This window comes from Protopterus annectens, chromosome 2.part2, assembly GCF_019279795.1.
Source record: "Protopterus annectens isolate FY-2018-M chromosome 2.part2, PAN1.0, whole genome shotgun sequence".
Lineage (NCBI taxonomy): Eukaryota > Metazoa > Chordata > Ceratodontiformes > Protopteridae > Protopterus > Protopterus annectens.
This window is the reverse complement of record NC_056730.1, coordinates 319,928,551-319,947,255: the sequence shown is the minus strand read 5'-3', so window position 1 is coordinate 319,947,255 and position 18,705 is coordinate 319,928,551. Positions and strand designations below refer to the sequence as shown.

General features: G+C 37.9%; 1 protein-coding gene across 1 annotated transcript in view; it reads right to left on the bottom strand.

The window, feature by feature from the left end:
- PAM (peptidylglycine alpha-amidating monooxygenase) overlaps window positions 1-18,705 on the bottom strand; it is a 2,584,515-nt gene that overhangs the window by 2,184,849 nt on the left and 380,961 nt on the right. The window contains exon 3 of the mRNA XM_044063879.1: window positions 3,212-3,744. Within this exon, the coding sequence (XP_043919814.1) occupies window positions 3,212-3,303 (92 nt within the window). The 5' untranslated portion in view covers window positions 3,304-3,744. The remainder of the gene's footprint in view (window positions 1-3,211; window positions 3,745-18,705) is intronic.

Here is an 18,705-nt window from a genome sequence, read left to right as displayed (position 1 = left end):
ATTTGGTGACAATAGCTAGTGTGTTAGTGATGACGTAGGGAGAAAAGATATAACCGTTGAGCAGTGTAAGTCAGAAAGAACACCTTAAAATCATGCATCACAATTACAACAACAACAAAAAAAGTTTGTCACGGATCATTTTCTTTCATTTGATGCCTGGTACTTTGACCGGTTAATCCATAGGCTTAAATCTTCCCAAATGTATTTAGCCCATGGGTAATTCAAGTAAGAGAACCCAGCCAAGTTTTATAATTTATTCTACTGCAGTATCCAAAGACATGCAGAGTTTACAGGAAGGCAAGGTTACCTCAGCATTCAGGTACTCAGCACTCACAGTACTGAATCATATTTCTCTGATTTCCAGAAATTCAACTCCATTCAGGTTTTTAGGCATGAACATGTTTATAATGTTCAACTACGGTCTGTCGGTCTGTGTGCTGATAAGGTCTTGGGTTGATGGTGTTATAGATTTTTGATCTGCAGCCAGGCTTTTTGACCTAGATAGACTGCAAGGGACTGTTTGCTACCAGTTCTGCCATTTCTTTACTTTCTGTTTGTTAACTGGGTAGGTGAACCCCTTCAAACTATTTATTTCAGTCAGAATTGAGGCCAAAGACAATAAAAATAGCATGACCTGTGCGATCACTTTCCTGTAGCCACTGCATAGTTAATGTATGTTTGAAACAACCTAAAGCTTCTTCATCTGTCCTTCTAGATCACAGGGCTTAAATGACTTGTATCACTTTTATGCATTCTTACATGTTATCTTATATACTGATAATATTAAAAATGGCACAGAAGTCACAGATGAAGAGGGGAGGGGTGCTTCCACAGAGACATTTGAGGGCAAACAGTAATTGGCATTTCATATAAGAAGTGCAAAGTCAAGCATTTGGCTGGGGGCTAACAGGAAACCAGTAGTTTTGGATGGCGGTGTAATCTCCCCTAACTTGAAAAATGTTTAGCAATATGAAAGGATAGCAGTGAAAACCAATAAGCTTTGATTTTCAGCAGGGGGAATGGATTCCAAATATGGAAGGGTGCTTTTCCACTGAATGGTACAACAGCAAATTAACATACAGAATGATGTGTACTACTGTAGAGGCCATAAAGGCAAAGTAGAATTAGGCTGAGAGAAAACACATGACTCATGGTTGGTACAGAGCAGTTAGGGTACGAGAAGAGACTTTAAAATGGGTATATAAATATAAATGACATATATATATATATATATATATATATATATATATATATATATATATATATATATTATATATATTTACAAATCAGAAATGAGAAAATGAAAGGGCTGTGTGATTCTAACATACCATATGGTTTGGGAGGACAAAAGATAGAGCTCAAAGGTAAAGGCAGAGGATAGCAGCTGCAAGGGGAAGTTTTAATTTAGGCTTAGAAAAATACTGCTCTCAACACAGTGTGATAGGGCCCAAAATACTGCCTGAGGCAGTAATACAGCACACGCCATCAGATGCATACTCTCTGCACTGGAGCAAGGAAACGATGGGCTTTGTCTTCTGGATCTTAACATGTATTATTACAAATAAAGTTTTCTTAACTTGTCTTAAACTCTGCATTAAATGCTTTCTTGTGAAAACTGCCCACTATTTGTGGTCTACTTCTTTGGCTGTAAGTTATTCCAAGGTTTCTCTTAAGGAAAAAAAAAGACATCTTAATTACAGTAAGATCACCTCATGAAAAACTAAATAAATGTATGCATTAATGGAAAGGTGTGAACCTGGATATCTTAGAAAATCAAACCATTTCAATCACAATGCTGCTTGATTAATGGCTGTTACGTGTAATAACTTGTGTCATTTCCTGTGATAAATTATCAGTAGAAAACTATCATCACACTGACTAACCCTGACATCCATAATGTTTAATGGCACATAAAAAGAGCATAACTACATATCCATCTACCATGTGGACAGAAACTGCAAGTAGATTCAGCACAGTGATTAATGATAACTGCTATCAATTTGGTTTTCCAAAATAATTTTCTGCATGAGAACAGACTACTGAAACAGCCTGGCAGCTTGCTGACCCAGAAAATCATCTCTCAACACAGCACTACGATAATATAAAATCCATATATTAATCAAGAAAATAACATACTTGTATCAAAAATATAGCTGAAGGCAAATGAACTAATATAAGGAACAATGTGAGGCAGTCACTTCTGTTACAGGAGTAATACAGTACTCATTCTGATCGATGGATTACAAATATGCCTGCTACCATGTCAGAACAATTAGCTGTAGCATTATCCTAAAGCTAGGAGAATGAAGCTATTTAAATGAATCATGGAAGATAAAAGTATCTGGGTATCAAGTACTGAACTACAGATGGAGTGCTAAAAACGTGACATAAAACCAGAGCATTGTATTAAGTATTGCTGTAAATGCTGAATTACTGCAAGTAGAACATAAGACAGGAGCACGAATACTATAAAGCACAGTTACCTTAGCATGTCTGTTTATACACACAATCATATGCATATGAAGAGAAATATGTGTGTGTGTGTGGGGGGGGGGTTACACACACACACATACACACACACACACACACACACACACATACACATATACACATATACATACACACACACACACACACACACACACACACACACACACACACACACACACACACACACACACATTCCAGGAAAAAGACTGAGTGGAAACAGAACAACATAAACTATTCTAGTCCGTTAATGTGACTGAAATAGCTCAGACTTGTTTGCATATTTTCACACTGAAATCCAATGACATAATGTGCGTGTGTGTTTAGAATACTTGGCAGCTTTTTACTTAAATGCCACTTATCAGCTAACACATGCCAAGATAACTTTGCTGTTCAGATTATTTAAGCTTTAACCCTTGAAATCTCAGGTGATGTATATATATCCATAAAAGTTTTATTATAAAAAAGAAAGCTCAGGTATCTAAGGGCTATGACACTATCATTCACCAGACAAAGTGGCATATACTTCAAAATTTACCTAGCAAAATACTTTTTTTCATCAAGAAAATCTTAGTAAGGGAATACACACACAAGTGGAAAACTCTTCTGTGCTTATCAGTGTGACTAAAGAAAAAAATGCTTTTGTGCACGTGCATTCTGCATTTCAGTATAACATGCATCACAAGAAACGGCAGAAAAAAAAAGTCACTTGGTAATAACCTACCTCTTGAAAACAGATAAGGGGCTTCGGAAACTCAAGCAGCTGTTCTGAAAAATTAGAAACAGTAGTACCAAGCTGTAAATGTGGCAAGCCATGTCCCCTGCTGTTGCTGGCCCAATCTGAGTCCGCTGGAGGGAAGATAAAAGGAAACACAAAACTGTCAGCTATGATCCTGAGAATAAAGCAGCAGCTGTAACATCAGTTCAGCAACTGGTTATCATCGACTGTGCAGCCGTCCTACTATAGTTGACAGTCATTCAGTGTTGGAAGGAGACACAGTAAATCTCGGAGGTGGACGAAGTTATTGTGCTACCTCTATTAGAGACTACAGGATCCTGTTGTTTCCTTCTGTATTGACTGAACTGTAGCCCCTTCCAGCTGGGGGCTGGATAGAGAAAGCAGATGCAAGGCAATAGTCTGATGCTGTTTCCAGAAGAGCTGCTCTGAACTGAAAAGCTCAGCCCCGTAGGTTGTCACTCCCAATGACAGGCTGAGAATGGTATCACAGCAAAACAGCTTCAGTCTTCATTCAGAATCTGCAAAAACAGAAGCAGACAAAGGATGACTAACACATTACAGCATTAGCCTTCAGCAAATCCCAGTAGAGGTTCTTTATTGCATTTGCACTTTCATATGTTTTAGCCCAGCCCTGCTAAGAAAAATACGGATCTGTTGCATCTCTTCCTGCAAGGAACATTTTATTCATCCATATAAATACAGGCAAAAATACAAAACCTTTCTGCTTGCAAGCACAGTTATTCAGATGAGGAATGATTCAGCAATGTGTAAAGGATAAATATAGGAAAGTTGCCTGTCCTCCCACTAATAACTCAGTAAAAGAATTCAAATGGCAAATAATTTCAATAAGCCAGTCTTTCATTTCCTTAAAAATAGCTGAAGGTGACAAACTGATACCACTATACCTGTGCACGAATCTCAGATCTTTTCAGCATGAAGAAAGACCAAGAAGGCATGGGGTGACATATCTAACTATGCAGCTTCCGTATGCTGCACCTCCAAGCCCTTGCTTAATGAGATAAATGCAGTACTAGTGGGCAATCCTGTACTAAGCTCAGAAGGAAACATTCTTCCACTTGTCCATGGCTACATACACTTCAATGAATGAATATACAGACTACCGTAACCTTCAGTAAAATGCAGATGTAAATGTATATATTTCAGAAATCATTTATACTAGAACAGAGGAGAAGGGGAACAGTGCAGTACATGATGAAAAACACCACCTTGATGTATTAGTAACCATACATTGGCTCTCAAAAAACAGAAGGCCTAAATCAGGCACAAGTTTGCTTCTGTCTAATATTACTGTCTTTGCAATGACATCAAGCAAGCAGCATTTTAAATTCTAATTTAAATAAAACCTGAAAATTTATTAAACACGATCAAAGAACACACAAACAAAATACAGAAAAATTCTATCTCCACCCCAATATCAAAGCAGAGCATTACAAATAAGTGGCAGGAGGGACCTCTGACTACAACTTTTATGTACATGTTTTATTTTATTTATTTTTTCCCAGGAAAGATTATTTCCTGTACAGACGTATTGTATCTGTAGTCTGTGCTTCACACTATATGCAGAATTACTCCATTGCAGTAATATCCACATCTACACCGCCAGAAAGAGTGGTGCATTTCAGATTTTACTGTTGCAGAAAGGTGATTCTTGTTAAGTGTCACCATGCTCATTTTTGTTAAGGTTATCAACAACAATTGTTGTTATACCTGAGAAGTAAAACATTCTGTCTGTGTTTGTAATAGGAGGGTGGGGGTGAAGGCAGCATGATGTATTTCAGCCTACTCAATAAATGATCAGTCTGCCCTCTGGGTTTTTGAATCTGTGACATAGCTCAATTTACAATTACAATTACTTCTGGGGCACAAATGTAATTTGTGGGAAGGCAACAAGACAGAAAGACAATTTCAGAGGTTAGTAAATAATGTTTTCTGTGTGTGTGTGTGCGTGATTGCTGTCAATTTATCAGACTTCTTCATACCACTCAACTGCCCAAGTTTTCACAGAATGTTCAAATTTTTGCCTCATATTTTTGTTTTGTTCCTCATACAGTTTGTGCTTTCCTGGCAAATCACTTGAGGACTAAAAAAACTAAATAATGGCATACATTTAAGTTTTAGACTTCATATCCTTGAAAAAAGAACAACATCCTTCAGAAAATGCATTCTATATCCTTTGTTTTAATTAATTTATATCTCTTACTAAGATTATTTGTAGTACGGAATTACAAACAACTTTGCTACGTACCTCAAATGTGACTCATAAACAAATTGCATGGATAAAGCTCAAAAGATTATTAGACAAAATGTAATCTTTATTGGAGATTTAGCGATTATTTTGGACTCTGTATATAGTTTGTATTAATACACTGTGTTTCATTACTTGTGAAATTTATGTAATTGATTTTAATATTTGAAAACCAATAAAAACAATTAAAAAAAAAAAAGAAAAGAAAATGCATTCTAACACAAATCCTGTTCCTGTCTAAGTTTGCAAGAGCATCAGTTAAAATATGTTCCGATGTCACGGTCTGTGCTCCCCCCACCCCCATTATATTAGGCTTTGCCCAGATTTCTTGTTTCAAGATGTTGAGAAGTATGGACTTCTTTCATTTTCACTTAAGGGAAAAGACTAACAGCAGAGCAAATATTAGGTTTCTTACTTGTTTTGTGTTTGTGGTTGGGGGGGGAGGGTAGGACATGCAGTTTGCAAAAAAAAAGTGGTTAGATTTGTGTTTGGTACCTTAACCTGAAATAAATCAAGGACGTTTAGAATATGTGCATGGAAGTACTTGCAGAGGCATTTTATACAGGCCAAGCAAGATGTCCAGAATATGTGTATACTGACACATGGTATTTGTTGGAGGTGTGAGGAGGGTGGTTTGCGACATATTTTTGGAGTTATAAGCAACTGACTGAATTTAAACAATCTTTTTAGAGAATAATGGAACAAATGTTAAGGGAATGTGTATGAAAAAAGAAGAGATGGTATGTTAAACTGGGACAGTAGTCTGTAAAAGCCACCTAGATACTGTAAAACACTGGTGACTTTAATAATGCTGGCTAGGGACAAGGAATTAAGGATGAATAGACAGAAAAAAAGGAGACTGCATATTGAAAAATGGAGCCATGCAATCAATATACCCAGTTGTTGAATGTTAAAATATATGACCTGGTACGCCATAAAGTAGCAGGATAACAAAAAACACAAAATTGTTGTGGGCAATTAAAAACTTACTAAAGGAGGAGTGGACTAATGCCACAACAAGAAAAATAATAAAGCACAAAACGGCTTTTGTGTAAGAGGGATAGTACAAAACTGCATGTTAAGTATAAAGAAGCAAAGGATACAAGTGCTTACATTTGAAAATATTGCTGTTATTAAAATGGATAGCAATAATGTAATATTTATGGATTTGTAAATGTGTTTGTAAATATAACAGCATGATTTTGTTGCTGATGTGAAATTAAAAGGTTGAAAAATGTATGTATATATATATATATATATATATATATATATATATATATACACACACACACACACACACACACACACACATAATACATTGTGTGTGTATATCTATATATATATATATATATATATATATATATATATATATATATATAAAGAGAGAAAGACCGTGTTTTGTCATGTGGACCCTTAGACATTAAAATATGTTTACTCTGACTGTGCAAAATCTGGTACCAAAAAAGCTCAATAAGCCCAAACAATTCTTGTAAATATTTATAGATTAGTTTTACTGTATCATTTTTGCAGCTTTGACTGCCATCAATTCTCTAAGGGACCTTCATCTAGAAAGGCATAAGGGTGCTTTGTTGTAATCTCCACCTCCACTCTCGTATCACTGAGAGAGCCACCTCCAGCCCCCCCCCCCCAGTCCACACATCCACACATGCCCTACAGTGTGCTCTACTGGAACAGAACAGAATGTACATGTACTATTGTAACTGTTTAAATGTATATATTTTAACAGCGGAAAATGGAATACAGGAGGTTAACCTCAGTCCAGCAAACTTTAGAAAATTATCTGAAATTAAATTACTTTATAGGCTAGGCCATAAAAGATGATATCTTTCAGTTGTCAATGCAGCAAGAGACAAAGTCTGTGCTAGGAAGCTTTCTGTATTGTCTTTAGGGTGAACTAATTACTAGTCTTGAAAGCATGAAGGAATGCAATTATTTTATGACTGCCAGCATCTGCCAAATATCTCAGCAAAGCCCTTGTCTATGTCTTTTTACAGGTAGATGCTATATGCTACCAAGTGCCATCAATGGTTGTTTTGCATGGGAACTAGGAGTCAGACAACCAGAAGTGATATTCTGCAAGCTATCCCAGCAGTAATATTTTAGATATTATTTTGAGAAATCTCTTAGTGAGACGCAGCATTCTGCATTTTGCCTTGGACCTGACAACAACTAGAAGATACATTCACCACAACTGCCTTGCTCTATTAGTAAGTGCTTAGGTTATAGTACAATTCTCTTAGATTCAGTCAGGAATATAGCGAAACTTAGTTTAGATATTTTTCTTTATTTATTTGAGACTGTCCTGCAATGTTGTTTTAAATATTTGCTGTGGTTTTGAACTCTGATATCACTGTGAATATACATTCAGTATTGTCTTGTTCTTTTATTATTTATTATTAAATATATTTAAACCTTTCATTGTGGTAGATCTGTGTACAGTTATTTAAGTTTTGAGAATACTTTCATGTTCATTTGGTGACACTGTGCAGTCCACTCCTAATGGTGTTGCTCTTGGTCAAACTACCATTTGTATTAGTATTAATATTACACAGTAAGATTGGGCACCCTTTGTTAACGGCCTTAAAGTAGCTGATAAGGAGTGACTAGTGGCAGTAGAAACTACCTTATACTCTGGGCAGATGGGCCATAACTAGTAAACCTGTGCCAGCCTTTCCTAGGTGTGTGTGAGTGTGTGTGTGTGTGTGTGTGTGTGTGTGTGTGTGTGTGTGTGTGTGTGTGTGTGTGTGTGTAACTCAAACCTCAAAGAGTGTGCATGCCAGTAACTTTGGCAGGGACATGAAGCACTGGTTGGACAGACAGGGTGCTGGAGGCCTTGGCTTGGTCATTCAGCTGAGATCTCAGCTCTTCAGCTGTGACAGTGGGGAGTCTTACTGGGGATCTGGAGGAAGAGTGGGAAACCAGCCCTGGACTGACTGTGGTCTCTGTGTGCTGTAAAGGGAAATTGCACTTGATGCAGACAAGTGCATCTGGAAATACTGTGTGCACCTGTTATCTTTATAGTGAACATCCCTCACTGTTGCCAGTGGTGAGGCTCCTTGATTACTGGATGGCAGTGGTGGGCCATCACAGCTACAATTACTGGATATGATGCAACAGCTACAATTACTGGATATGATGCACAATGTCCAAATCATTCCAACTCCTTCTGCCCTTGCAGCTTCTTAGCTCAAGAACCATAGAGAAAGACTAAAAAAAATAGCAACAGATTAAAAAAAAATTCTCGTATACTTAGAAAGCCACTAGAATAACAATCATATTGTGAAGGATACTAAGTCTGAAACTCACATACTTGTCATTATTTAGAGATTGTAACTCACAACAACATGCCAGAAATCCAAAAACGTTTACAAGGAAAAGACCAAAATAACTCTCAGCTTCTTTGTTCAAGAATGATGTTGAAAGCCAAAAATAATGGGATGGGGAGACAAAAGGGGGCATTTTTTTGTTATTATTTTCTTTTATGTATGTTTTAGCAAGGTAACTTCACTGAACACAAAGTACTCCTTTTCAGGGTAAACCCAAAAGCACTGCCTGAGTGACTTTGTCAAAGTCAAATAGTAGGCAAAAGAAGACAGAAGGATTTAAGCCCTGTACTTCTGACCACGTGAAGCAAGTTTATTAACATCTCAGAACCATAAATATCATCATCCACCTAGTGATATGCCAGAAGTATTCCCCTATGACATCAGGCTATATGGGTCATCGGCCAGCACCATTCTCTCAGGTCTATTTTGCCCCCAGAAAGACAGCTGAGCCACACTCTTTATATCCTATGACAGGAGCACAAAGCATCCATACTGTCCCTAGAAGGGCGACTGTAAGGAACAGGGACTTGAAATGGGAGAGGGGAAGTGGAGGGAGAGAAGTAAGGGATAAGGGAAATGAAATAGGATGCCCACCCCAACCCAGAGCAAGAAGATGAGAAAAGGAGAGAAAGACTACTTCAACAGTGAAAACAGGCTAACATCTACATTTACTGTAAGTAGACACAACTGTATCATGTTCATTATGTTTCACTGTTGCAAAAATGACTCATTGGGAGAATTCCCAAAGGTTATGATTGGAAAGTTGGAGAAAGATCTAAGGTGAATCTAGGAGGACCTGCAGGATTACAGAACCCAACCTAGCTGTAGAAAAGGAGTAGAGCTTATAGTGTTTGGTAAAAGTGAGAAAAGAGGACAATGTGGCTGCCTCCAAGATTTTCTTGTTAGATATGCCCCTGCTGAAGACAGCAGTAGCTGCTGTAGCTCTAGGGGAGTGTGTCCTAATAAGTTGTGGAAGCTGTTTCCACAATGTCTACAGCAAAATTTGATGTAATTCGAAATCCATTTGTAGGTAGTCTGCCTGTTAATTGGGCTTTGTTTGGTGCAAAGGGCACAAGCTGAGCTGACTAACATGATATGTTTGTGAGCCAAGCCCTTCAGAACTCTCATACCAACTGACAGAGGAAGGCTGCACCCTGACAGGATATTGCTAGGAAAAGAAAAACATGTCCACACCCTGGCATAAAAAACACAAAAACAATAGGGCAGAGGGAGGGAATGGCAACTGCAGTAGTGATCACTCGAACATCTACTGTTATGGTGAGTTTAATATAAAGAACATAGTGCAACTGTGTACGTAATCACTGCTGCACTATATTAAGCTATATGGGCTGGTTACAATAACTTAGAGGTGGAAGGTGAAGGCTCCAGTAGCCCCTAGAAAATAATTATAGCAAAAGCCTGTCCTAGACCTGGAAAACAAGTCTAGTTTGAAGTACTTTGTGAAAGAATGCACAGAAGACCAAGATCCTGCTTCTAGAATACTTCTAGATTCCAATAATTTCCAAAAAACCATAGATGAAACCAAGGCCCTGTTAGAATGAGTCTTGACCAAGCCAGGAATAATTTTGTTACAGTAGGAATAACAAAAGATTAAAGCCTGAGACAACCATTTGGAAATAGTCTGATTTTACACAGGTTGTCCCCTTCTTATCTTCACAAGAAATAAGCACTGGATAGTTATATCAGTGACTGGAAGATGACTGCACACTAAGAGCTTACCTTTAGCTCTCCCAGTGTGACAGAAGAAACTGAAAGCAGGGAAGGAACTCTGTCAATTTTAGTAAATTCAGTCACTGGCTAGAAAGTACAGTGAATGAATGCAAGCAAAGAAGAAATTAAGACACCCTAAAAGAAACTACAAAAGCTGAAGAGAAAACACTGACTGGGAAGAATCATGCAGTTGTTCAGCAAAAAGCAGTTCAAGCTCCAGAGTTAATGCACTACATAGTTGCAGTAATTCATAGGAATAAAATAAGTCACATGGGCTCAGAGCAGATTAAAATAAATGAAACACTGAAGGATATCAGCTGAAATAACAAAAGGCTGGAAAAAATGGAAGCTTTAAACACATATTCAAATGAGCTGATAAAACTGCAATAATCAGAGCTTGAAATGAAGAAAAGTCAGGCAAAGTATGAGACTAATCAAGAGCAGATGTTTCAATTAATGGTACAATTAGAAGACAGAGAATGTAGAGAAAAATTGACATTTTCTTTTTTACCAGAAAAACTAGAAGGAACAGACTGTCTTCTTCTTCTTTCGGTTGCTCCCGTTAGGGGTCACCACAGCGGATCAACAGTTTCCATTTCTTCCTGTCCTCTGCATCTTGCTCTGTCACACCAACCACCTGCATGTCCTCTCTCACCACATCCATAAACCTTATCTTAGGCCTTCCTCTTTTCCTGTTACTTGGCAGCTTCATCCTTAGCATCTTTTTCCTCAATATACTCTGCATCCCTCCTCAGCACATGTCCAAACCAATGTAATCTTGCCTCTCTGGCTTTGTCTCCAAACCTTCCAACCTGGGCTGACCCTCTAATATACTTATTCCTAATCCTGTCCATCCTTGTCACACCCAATGCAAATCTCCAACCCATATAACATAGCTGCCCTCTTGTAAACCTTCCCTTTCACTCTTACTGGTACTTGTCTGTCACAAATCACTCCTGACACTCTTCTCCACCCCACTCCATCCTGCCTGTACTCTCTTCTTCACCTCTCTTCCACACTCACCATTACTCTGAACTGTTGATCCCAAGTATTTAAACCCATCCACCTTCGCTATCTCTACTCCCTGCATCCTCACCATTCCTCTATCCTCCCTCTCATTCACACACACATATTCTGTCTTAGTCCTGTTAACCTTCATTCCTCTTCTCTCTAGAGCATATCTCCACCTCTCCAGGGTCTCCTCCACCTGTTCCCTACTCTCACTACAGAAAAGGCACAAACAAACAACTTGCTCTGGCATTTCACAGCAGGAACTATTAATTGAAATGGCACACTGTGTATGTGCATCAAATATGGCCATGAGAAAGCAGCCAAGACTTTTATTAGCAAAGATGCAAACCTACCAGTAGAAAGCATTAATCCTGATAAAACTGTGGCAAAAAGGCAAAGTATTAAAAGTTAGAGACAATAGAGTGTTTGCGGAAAATGATTATTCACCATACACCAGGACACCAAGCAGAAGAGTAACACATTTATTCCAGTAATAAGGAAATGTCAAGAAGCTGCTCTATCACTCTATCTTCAGAATATTTTTTCCTGGAAGACCAAAGTCATTTTTTGATACAGAGCAAGCTAAGGAGGAAATGCAAGTTTGTCCAACAAAAAATAAGCCACCAAGTAGAAGGGGATCTCTGCGTCTCATTCTTCTGATAATAAAACAAACAGAGAGACTTTTCCAGTGAAACATTTTCCACTGTTCCAATGGAAATGCTTGAGAGACAAAGAAAATCACAGGAGTTGAGCAGAAAACTCGGGAAGACCATGGAACTGAATCAGAATCTGGAGCTGGAAGATGGAGAAGAACAAAAAGACGGCCAGCAACATGAAAATGACTTAATAAATGTGAGACTGCAAAGCATTTTTGTGAAATATGGGTGTAAAATGAATTAGTGAAAAGAGTGGACTTTTGACTTTGTTAAACTTGTGAGGAACTAAAAGGCATTTTCCTCACTTCACATCATTAATATTTGGAAAGACACTGAGTGTAGCAGAGAAGGAAGGAAAACAGTAACTATAACTAAAATAATTTCTGTTCTTAACAGTATTTCTCTGAAATGTTTTGCAATATAAATTGCATACTTTATAGTAAATTATTTTTAGTTGCATTTGTATACGATAAAGGTATTAAAGTAATTAGATGTCTTTTTTTCTTCTTATTCTCTTCCTTTTTTATTTTTTGGCATTACAGTGTAAAAAGAGAAGAAAAGCTAGACAAAAGCATTGTTAACAGGTTGTAATCTTAGGTTGTTGAGGTGGGAGATGTGGTGTAAATCTACACAGATCATAATATGTGTAGAGCTGATATGTTTTCTCTTACTGTTGCATAGGTGAATGCCTGGATTAAGACCCTTTGGTTAATCTAATATCAAATTTTAAGTGAAAACACTTAAACATGAGAACACTGAACATAATGCAAAGTTTTCCTTTAGAAATAAATATTTCAGCTTGCCTTTCAGGCTGTAACACAGGCATACGTTTTTCTTTTTTCTCCTACTTTTCCATGGAGGAGAGCTATTAAGCGGGCAATAAAAGATAGAACTCTGGTTTCTTCAAAGCTAAAAGTTAATGATTTCTGAAAGTATTAGAGTAGTTTTCACACCTGGGGGAGGGGGCATAGTGATAAAAAAGAACAGATACTGATTAGTGCAGGTAGTAGCACAGTCAATAAAATGCATCTTAGCAAGGATAACCTCAATTTCAGGTTAACAAGGCTTTGTTTTAGCAACTGTCTATTTAATACACATGTTCCTATTAGGATAGCTAAACTTCATTATTTGAAGTGCAAAATTATGTGTGTTTGTATTAAGTTAATAGGTTATGGGGGTATTCTGAGGGTGTGTCTGCTTTTTTTTTTAAGAGTTTTTATTAAAACAAAACATCTTGTAAAGTGAGACCTAGGTTTCAATGTTGATGATAAGAAAAAAAACTGTACAAAGATAAACCTGCCAAACATAAGTGGATGGATGTATCACAAAAGCTGGAATTAGATTAAAAAAAAAAAACATTTCCATATATAATAGGTGGGAAAAATTACTTCTTAACACAATGGCAACACTTTCCATATTACCTTGGAATTTGAATGGTCTCACAGGTAAGAGACTAAAAGGAAAGACTACTTAATTATATGAAGAAATGTGGGTGCAAATATCAATGCTACAGGAGACACATTGGGAAAGAACTGAGCATATGAATTTTCTAAAGAAATGATTTTCAGGTGGATATTCAGCAACATATCAAGGACAAAGGAAAACAGGAATACTAACATTAATTGCTAGAGAAGCAACAGTAGTAAAAGAAGAGATAAAAAATATAACAATGGCAGATTTGTAATAGGAGCGGTCTACCAGCAAGGGATGAATATTACAATGAAATATATTTATATTCCACTTAAAACTGTTATTTTGGAGCTTAATAAAACATTGAGAGAAATAATCATCTTTCAGCAAGGGATATTACTTGTAGGTGAGGACTGGAATTTGATTTGCAACAATTAGGATGTATCTGGGGACCTAGAAGGGAAAATATAATAAAAAGGGTAGATTTAGGAAGAGATTTATGAAAACATTTGGTATGAATTCAGTAGAGAATTTACATATCATTCCCTGTGGTACAATAACTGGGCTAGACTTGCAGATGTTCCTGTGAAATATAATATATGTCGTTTAATTGCGCACTTTGATACACACCTAATAACTATTTAAGATCATGCACCAATAATTACTAAGATAGAAATGTCAGGTAACAAGGTGAAGATGATTCACTGGCACTTCCCTACTTACATGTTAAAAGAGAGACATTAAAGGAACTGGCAGTGAAAATTATTCAGGAGTTACTATGGAAGATAGAAAGTACTCGAAGTTATAGCTAGTGAGTGAGATAAAATAAAAGTGGAGTTTAAAAATAGGGTAGAAATAAAAGAAAAAAAACTATATGCTTAAGAAGAAACAAGAATTACTTAGAGGGGCTGATAAAGGTTATAGTATTACAGAATAAGGGTAATCCCACAGAACAAGAGGAGGTTCAATTACTGAGTGCTAAACAGAAAATAAGGAGTACCTGGACAATATGCATGAGCTTAGAAATACTGCCGTTAAGCAAATGTTTTGATAATAACTCCAGGGTACAAACACTTTTGGCAAAACAACATATGCAACAGAAAGTAGACAGCATTGTTGCCAAATGCAGGAAGCCTATATAACCAGACAGAGCTTAGAAATACTGCCGTTAAGCAAATGTTTTGATAATAACTCCAGGGTACAAACACTTTTGGCAAAACAACATATGCAACAGAAAGTAGACAGCATTGTTGCCAAATGCAGGAAGCCTATATAACCAGACATTCTGTAGAGGTATTAGAGGTATGTATTTCAGATATTTTTGTAAATGTGTACAAAGCAGAGACATGGGAAAATCAAGGGAAAAGCACAAATAGAAATATTTATGGGAGACTTAAGTATGCCAAGGTTACAGATAAATAAGGCTCAAAAATAAACAGATAAGATAGAAGGACATGAAATAAAAATGGAGACATACCAACCAATCTGTAGGAAAGCCTCCAGGGAAAGATGGTATTTTAGTAGAAGCTTGGAAGATAGGAGGGAAACTGATAAAGATCTGGAAGGTTTTGTTTAATAGTATTTTAATAGGAGGAAAAGCACCAACATCCTGGAAAAAAAGCTGTGGAGGTGGTAATACCTAAATATAGTAAAGAGCAATCATACTGCGCTTCATATAGGCCCATTTCAACTTTAAACCATGACTTTCTGTTACTTAAGAAGTTAACTTGTGAGTGTTTCTGCCACTTCACACTGAGCTAATTGGAGGAAGGGCACTGAGCAAACCTTGATCTGCGATATATAACATTAAGTATCCTGTTTTTTGCTTATTTTTACGAGTTATTTATAGCACTTTTATTGTCTGCTGCACACTTTTCTAGCTAGTTTCTTAAGCACCTGTTTGGGTTTGTTTATTCTGATTTCCTGCCAAGGAGTGTATCATATAATTTATTTGTTTGCAGTTAAAAGCATTCTCTAGAGTCTCCTTGCTCTTTTATCTGTTTACAACTTTCATTTAAAGGCTCACTGCTGCTTTTCTGCAGTGATAAACATTTCTGCAGTTTTTTTCTACCTAAATAGTGTGGGTAGTTGTAGCATTGTCCATATTCAGGCTTGCGTTTTGGGCCTAGTTGTTTGTTTGTAGAGGCTGTGTGTCTGAGCACATGTTCCAGGCCATCTTAGTTTAGCCAAAGCCATTCTTGCATTTCAGTGAGAGGGGAGTGTTTATGGTCATTGGCCGATTGGGGTTACCTGGACTGCAGCTTGGAGTAAGCATCTCATTGGTTCTTTCAAGCTTTTTTTAAAGTTGTTTCAGGTTTCAACTTTCTGTTACTTAACAAGGTAACTTGTGAGTGTTTCTGCCATTTCACTCAGAGATAATCGGAGGAAGGGCAATGAGCAAACCCTGATATGTAATATATAACATTAAGTATCCTGTTTTTTGCTTATATTTACGAGTTACGTATAGCATTTTTATTGTCTGCTGCATACTTTTCTAGCTAGTTTCACTGTGTGAGAGGTATTAACTGGAAATTTTCTACATTTGTTAAGCACCAATTTGGGTTTGTTTGTTCTGATTTCCTGCCATGCAGTGTATCATATAATTTATTTGTCTGCAGTTAAAAGCATTCTTTAGAGTCTCCTTGCTCTTTTATCTGTTTAAAACTTTCATTTAAAGGTTCACTGCTGCTTTTCTGCAGTTTTTTCTACCTAAGTAGTGCTAGTAGTTGTAGCATTGTCCATATTCAGGGTTGCATTTTGGGTCTAGTTGTTTGTTTGTAGAGGCTGTGTGTCTGAGCACATGTTCCAGGCCATCTTAGTTTAGCCAAAGCCATTCTTACATTTCAGTGAGAGGGGAGTGTTTATGGTCATTGGCTGATTAGGGTTACCTGAACTACGGCTTGGAGTAAGCACCCCATTGGTTCTTTTGAGCTTTTTTTTTTAAAGTTGTTTCAGGTTTCAACTTTCTGTTACTTAAAAAGTTAACTTGTGAGTGTCTCTGCCATTTCACACTGTGTTAATTGGTGGAAGGGAACTGAGCAAACCCTGAGCTGCGATATATAACATTAAGTATCCTGTTTTTTGCTTATTTTTTATGAGTTATTTATAGCACTTTTATTGTCTGCTGCATACTTTTCTAGCTAGTTTCACTGTGTGTGAGGTATTAACTGGAAATTTTCTACATTTCTTGAGTACCTGTTTGGGTTTGTTTGTTCTGACTGGTGGCTTTGTAGCTGCCCACCCCTACTGTAAATTTGATCTGGGACACTCCTCCCAGTTTAGTGTCATTACCTCATTCTACCTAATACAGGGAGAACATTTGGAATGGCCAGCCCACTTAGTTCTTAACCTTGAGTTATCTTCTGTTCCTCCTCACCCCCTTTCCACTTTACAAAAAAAAATTCTAAGCTTGTTTCCTGCCTTTCCTGTAAGTAGTCTAGTCCAGATACAGATTATCTTCTGTTCCTCCTTACTCCCTTTACACTTTACAAAAAATTCTAAGATTGTTTCCTGCCTTTCCTGTAAGTATTCTAGTCCAAATCCAGATTTGCTGTATCCAGGACTATTTGTAAGCTTCTGAGCCCCCGCCGCTTAGCTAGGGTTAAACTATTCCCAGCGCCATAAAGTCTGCTCTTCAAATTTTCCCTTAGAACTAGTCAGTTTTTTAGTTTTAGCACTCAAATATGTTTCTTTGAGCTCAGCACTTGTTCAGAACTCATTGTAAGCACTAAATAAGCTACAAATTACTACAGCACTCAACTTTCCTCACTTGTCTAGAGGAAAACAAGTTTCAGTACTTAATATATAAGCACCTATCCAGGCATGTCTAAGGGTCAGCTCCAGGTGTTTTCTCCTGTCTACCTGATGAATCTGGGAAACTTGGGGCAATGCAGCAATTGCCTCGTACACAGACAAGCCTCTCCTCCTACCACCCAACACTACAACCTGCGAGAGATGCACTTATATAGCCAAACTTGAAGCAAAGCTCTCTTCACCCAAGACTGGACTAGACATTCAAGAGGAGAGGGTAAACACTTGAACCACACAACACCACACTCATCACACAGTCCCTCAAAACCTACACCACCAAAACACACACATAGAAACACAAAACACGCATCTACATTCATGGAGGCTCTCAATAAAAATCTGCCCAAGCAGCAGGGACCTCCAAAGCAGAAACGCAAGCAACCTCCACCCCCTCAACACAACCCAAATGACACACAGTCCACAAACTCAGTGTGCCACTCAACCACAGCCCATAAGGCATAACAACGTACCCAATACTCTAGTCATAAGTGACTCTATAGTCAGGCATACTGATGTTCCACTCACCAGGCTAAACAAGGAAAAAGTTACTGTCAGCTGCCTGTCAGGTGCCAGGATCTGCCACATAATGCATGCACTCAGGTCACTACACAACAAGTACAAATATGACTCTGTCACTGTCCATGCTGGTGTGAATGACCTGAGATGTACCTCCCTGGACTACATGAAAAGAGACATGGAAGAGCTATCCGATCTTGTAGCCCAGTCAGCTATGACCCTAGCCCTGAGTAGCATCCTGCCATCACCCAGAATGATACCACAGTACAAGAACAAAATGATTGACTTCAACAGTTGGCTTAGTTACTGGTGTCATTCTAAGGGAATCCAGTATCTGTCTGCCTGGGATGACATGATCGACAGACCACAATGCTTTGCCAGAGATGGCCTGCACCTGTCTCCCTTGGGATTCCGGATACTAGCTAAGGCTCTTGCCACCCCTATAGTGCCTTTTTTAGGCAAGGTTCAAATGACAAACTCACCACTGTAACAGGTACAAGCAAGCAAAATCTGAAGGTAATGCTACTCAATGCTAGAAGTCTAAACCTCAAAATGTACTCACTCGAGACACCCTTAAAATGGAGAACATCGACATCTGTGCAGTGACAAAGACCTGGTTCAAGGATCCAGGGAGCACCCCTGCATTATCAGGCTATAATTCATACCACACCTTTTGGCCACCTAACCTGGACGGAAACACTAAAGGCGGAGGCATGTTGGAGAGATGTCCAT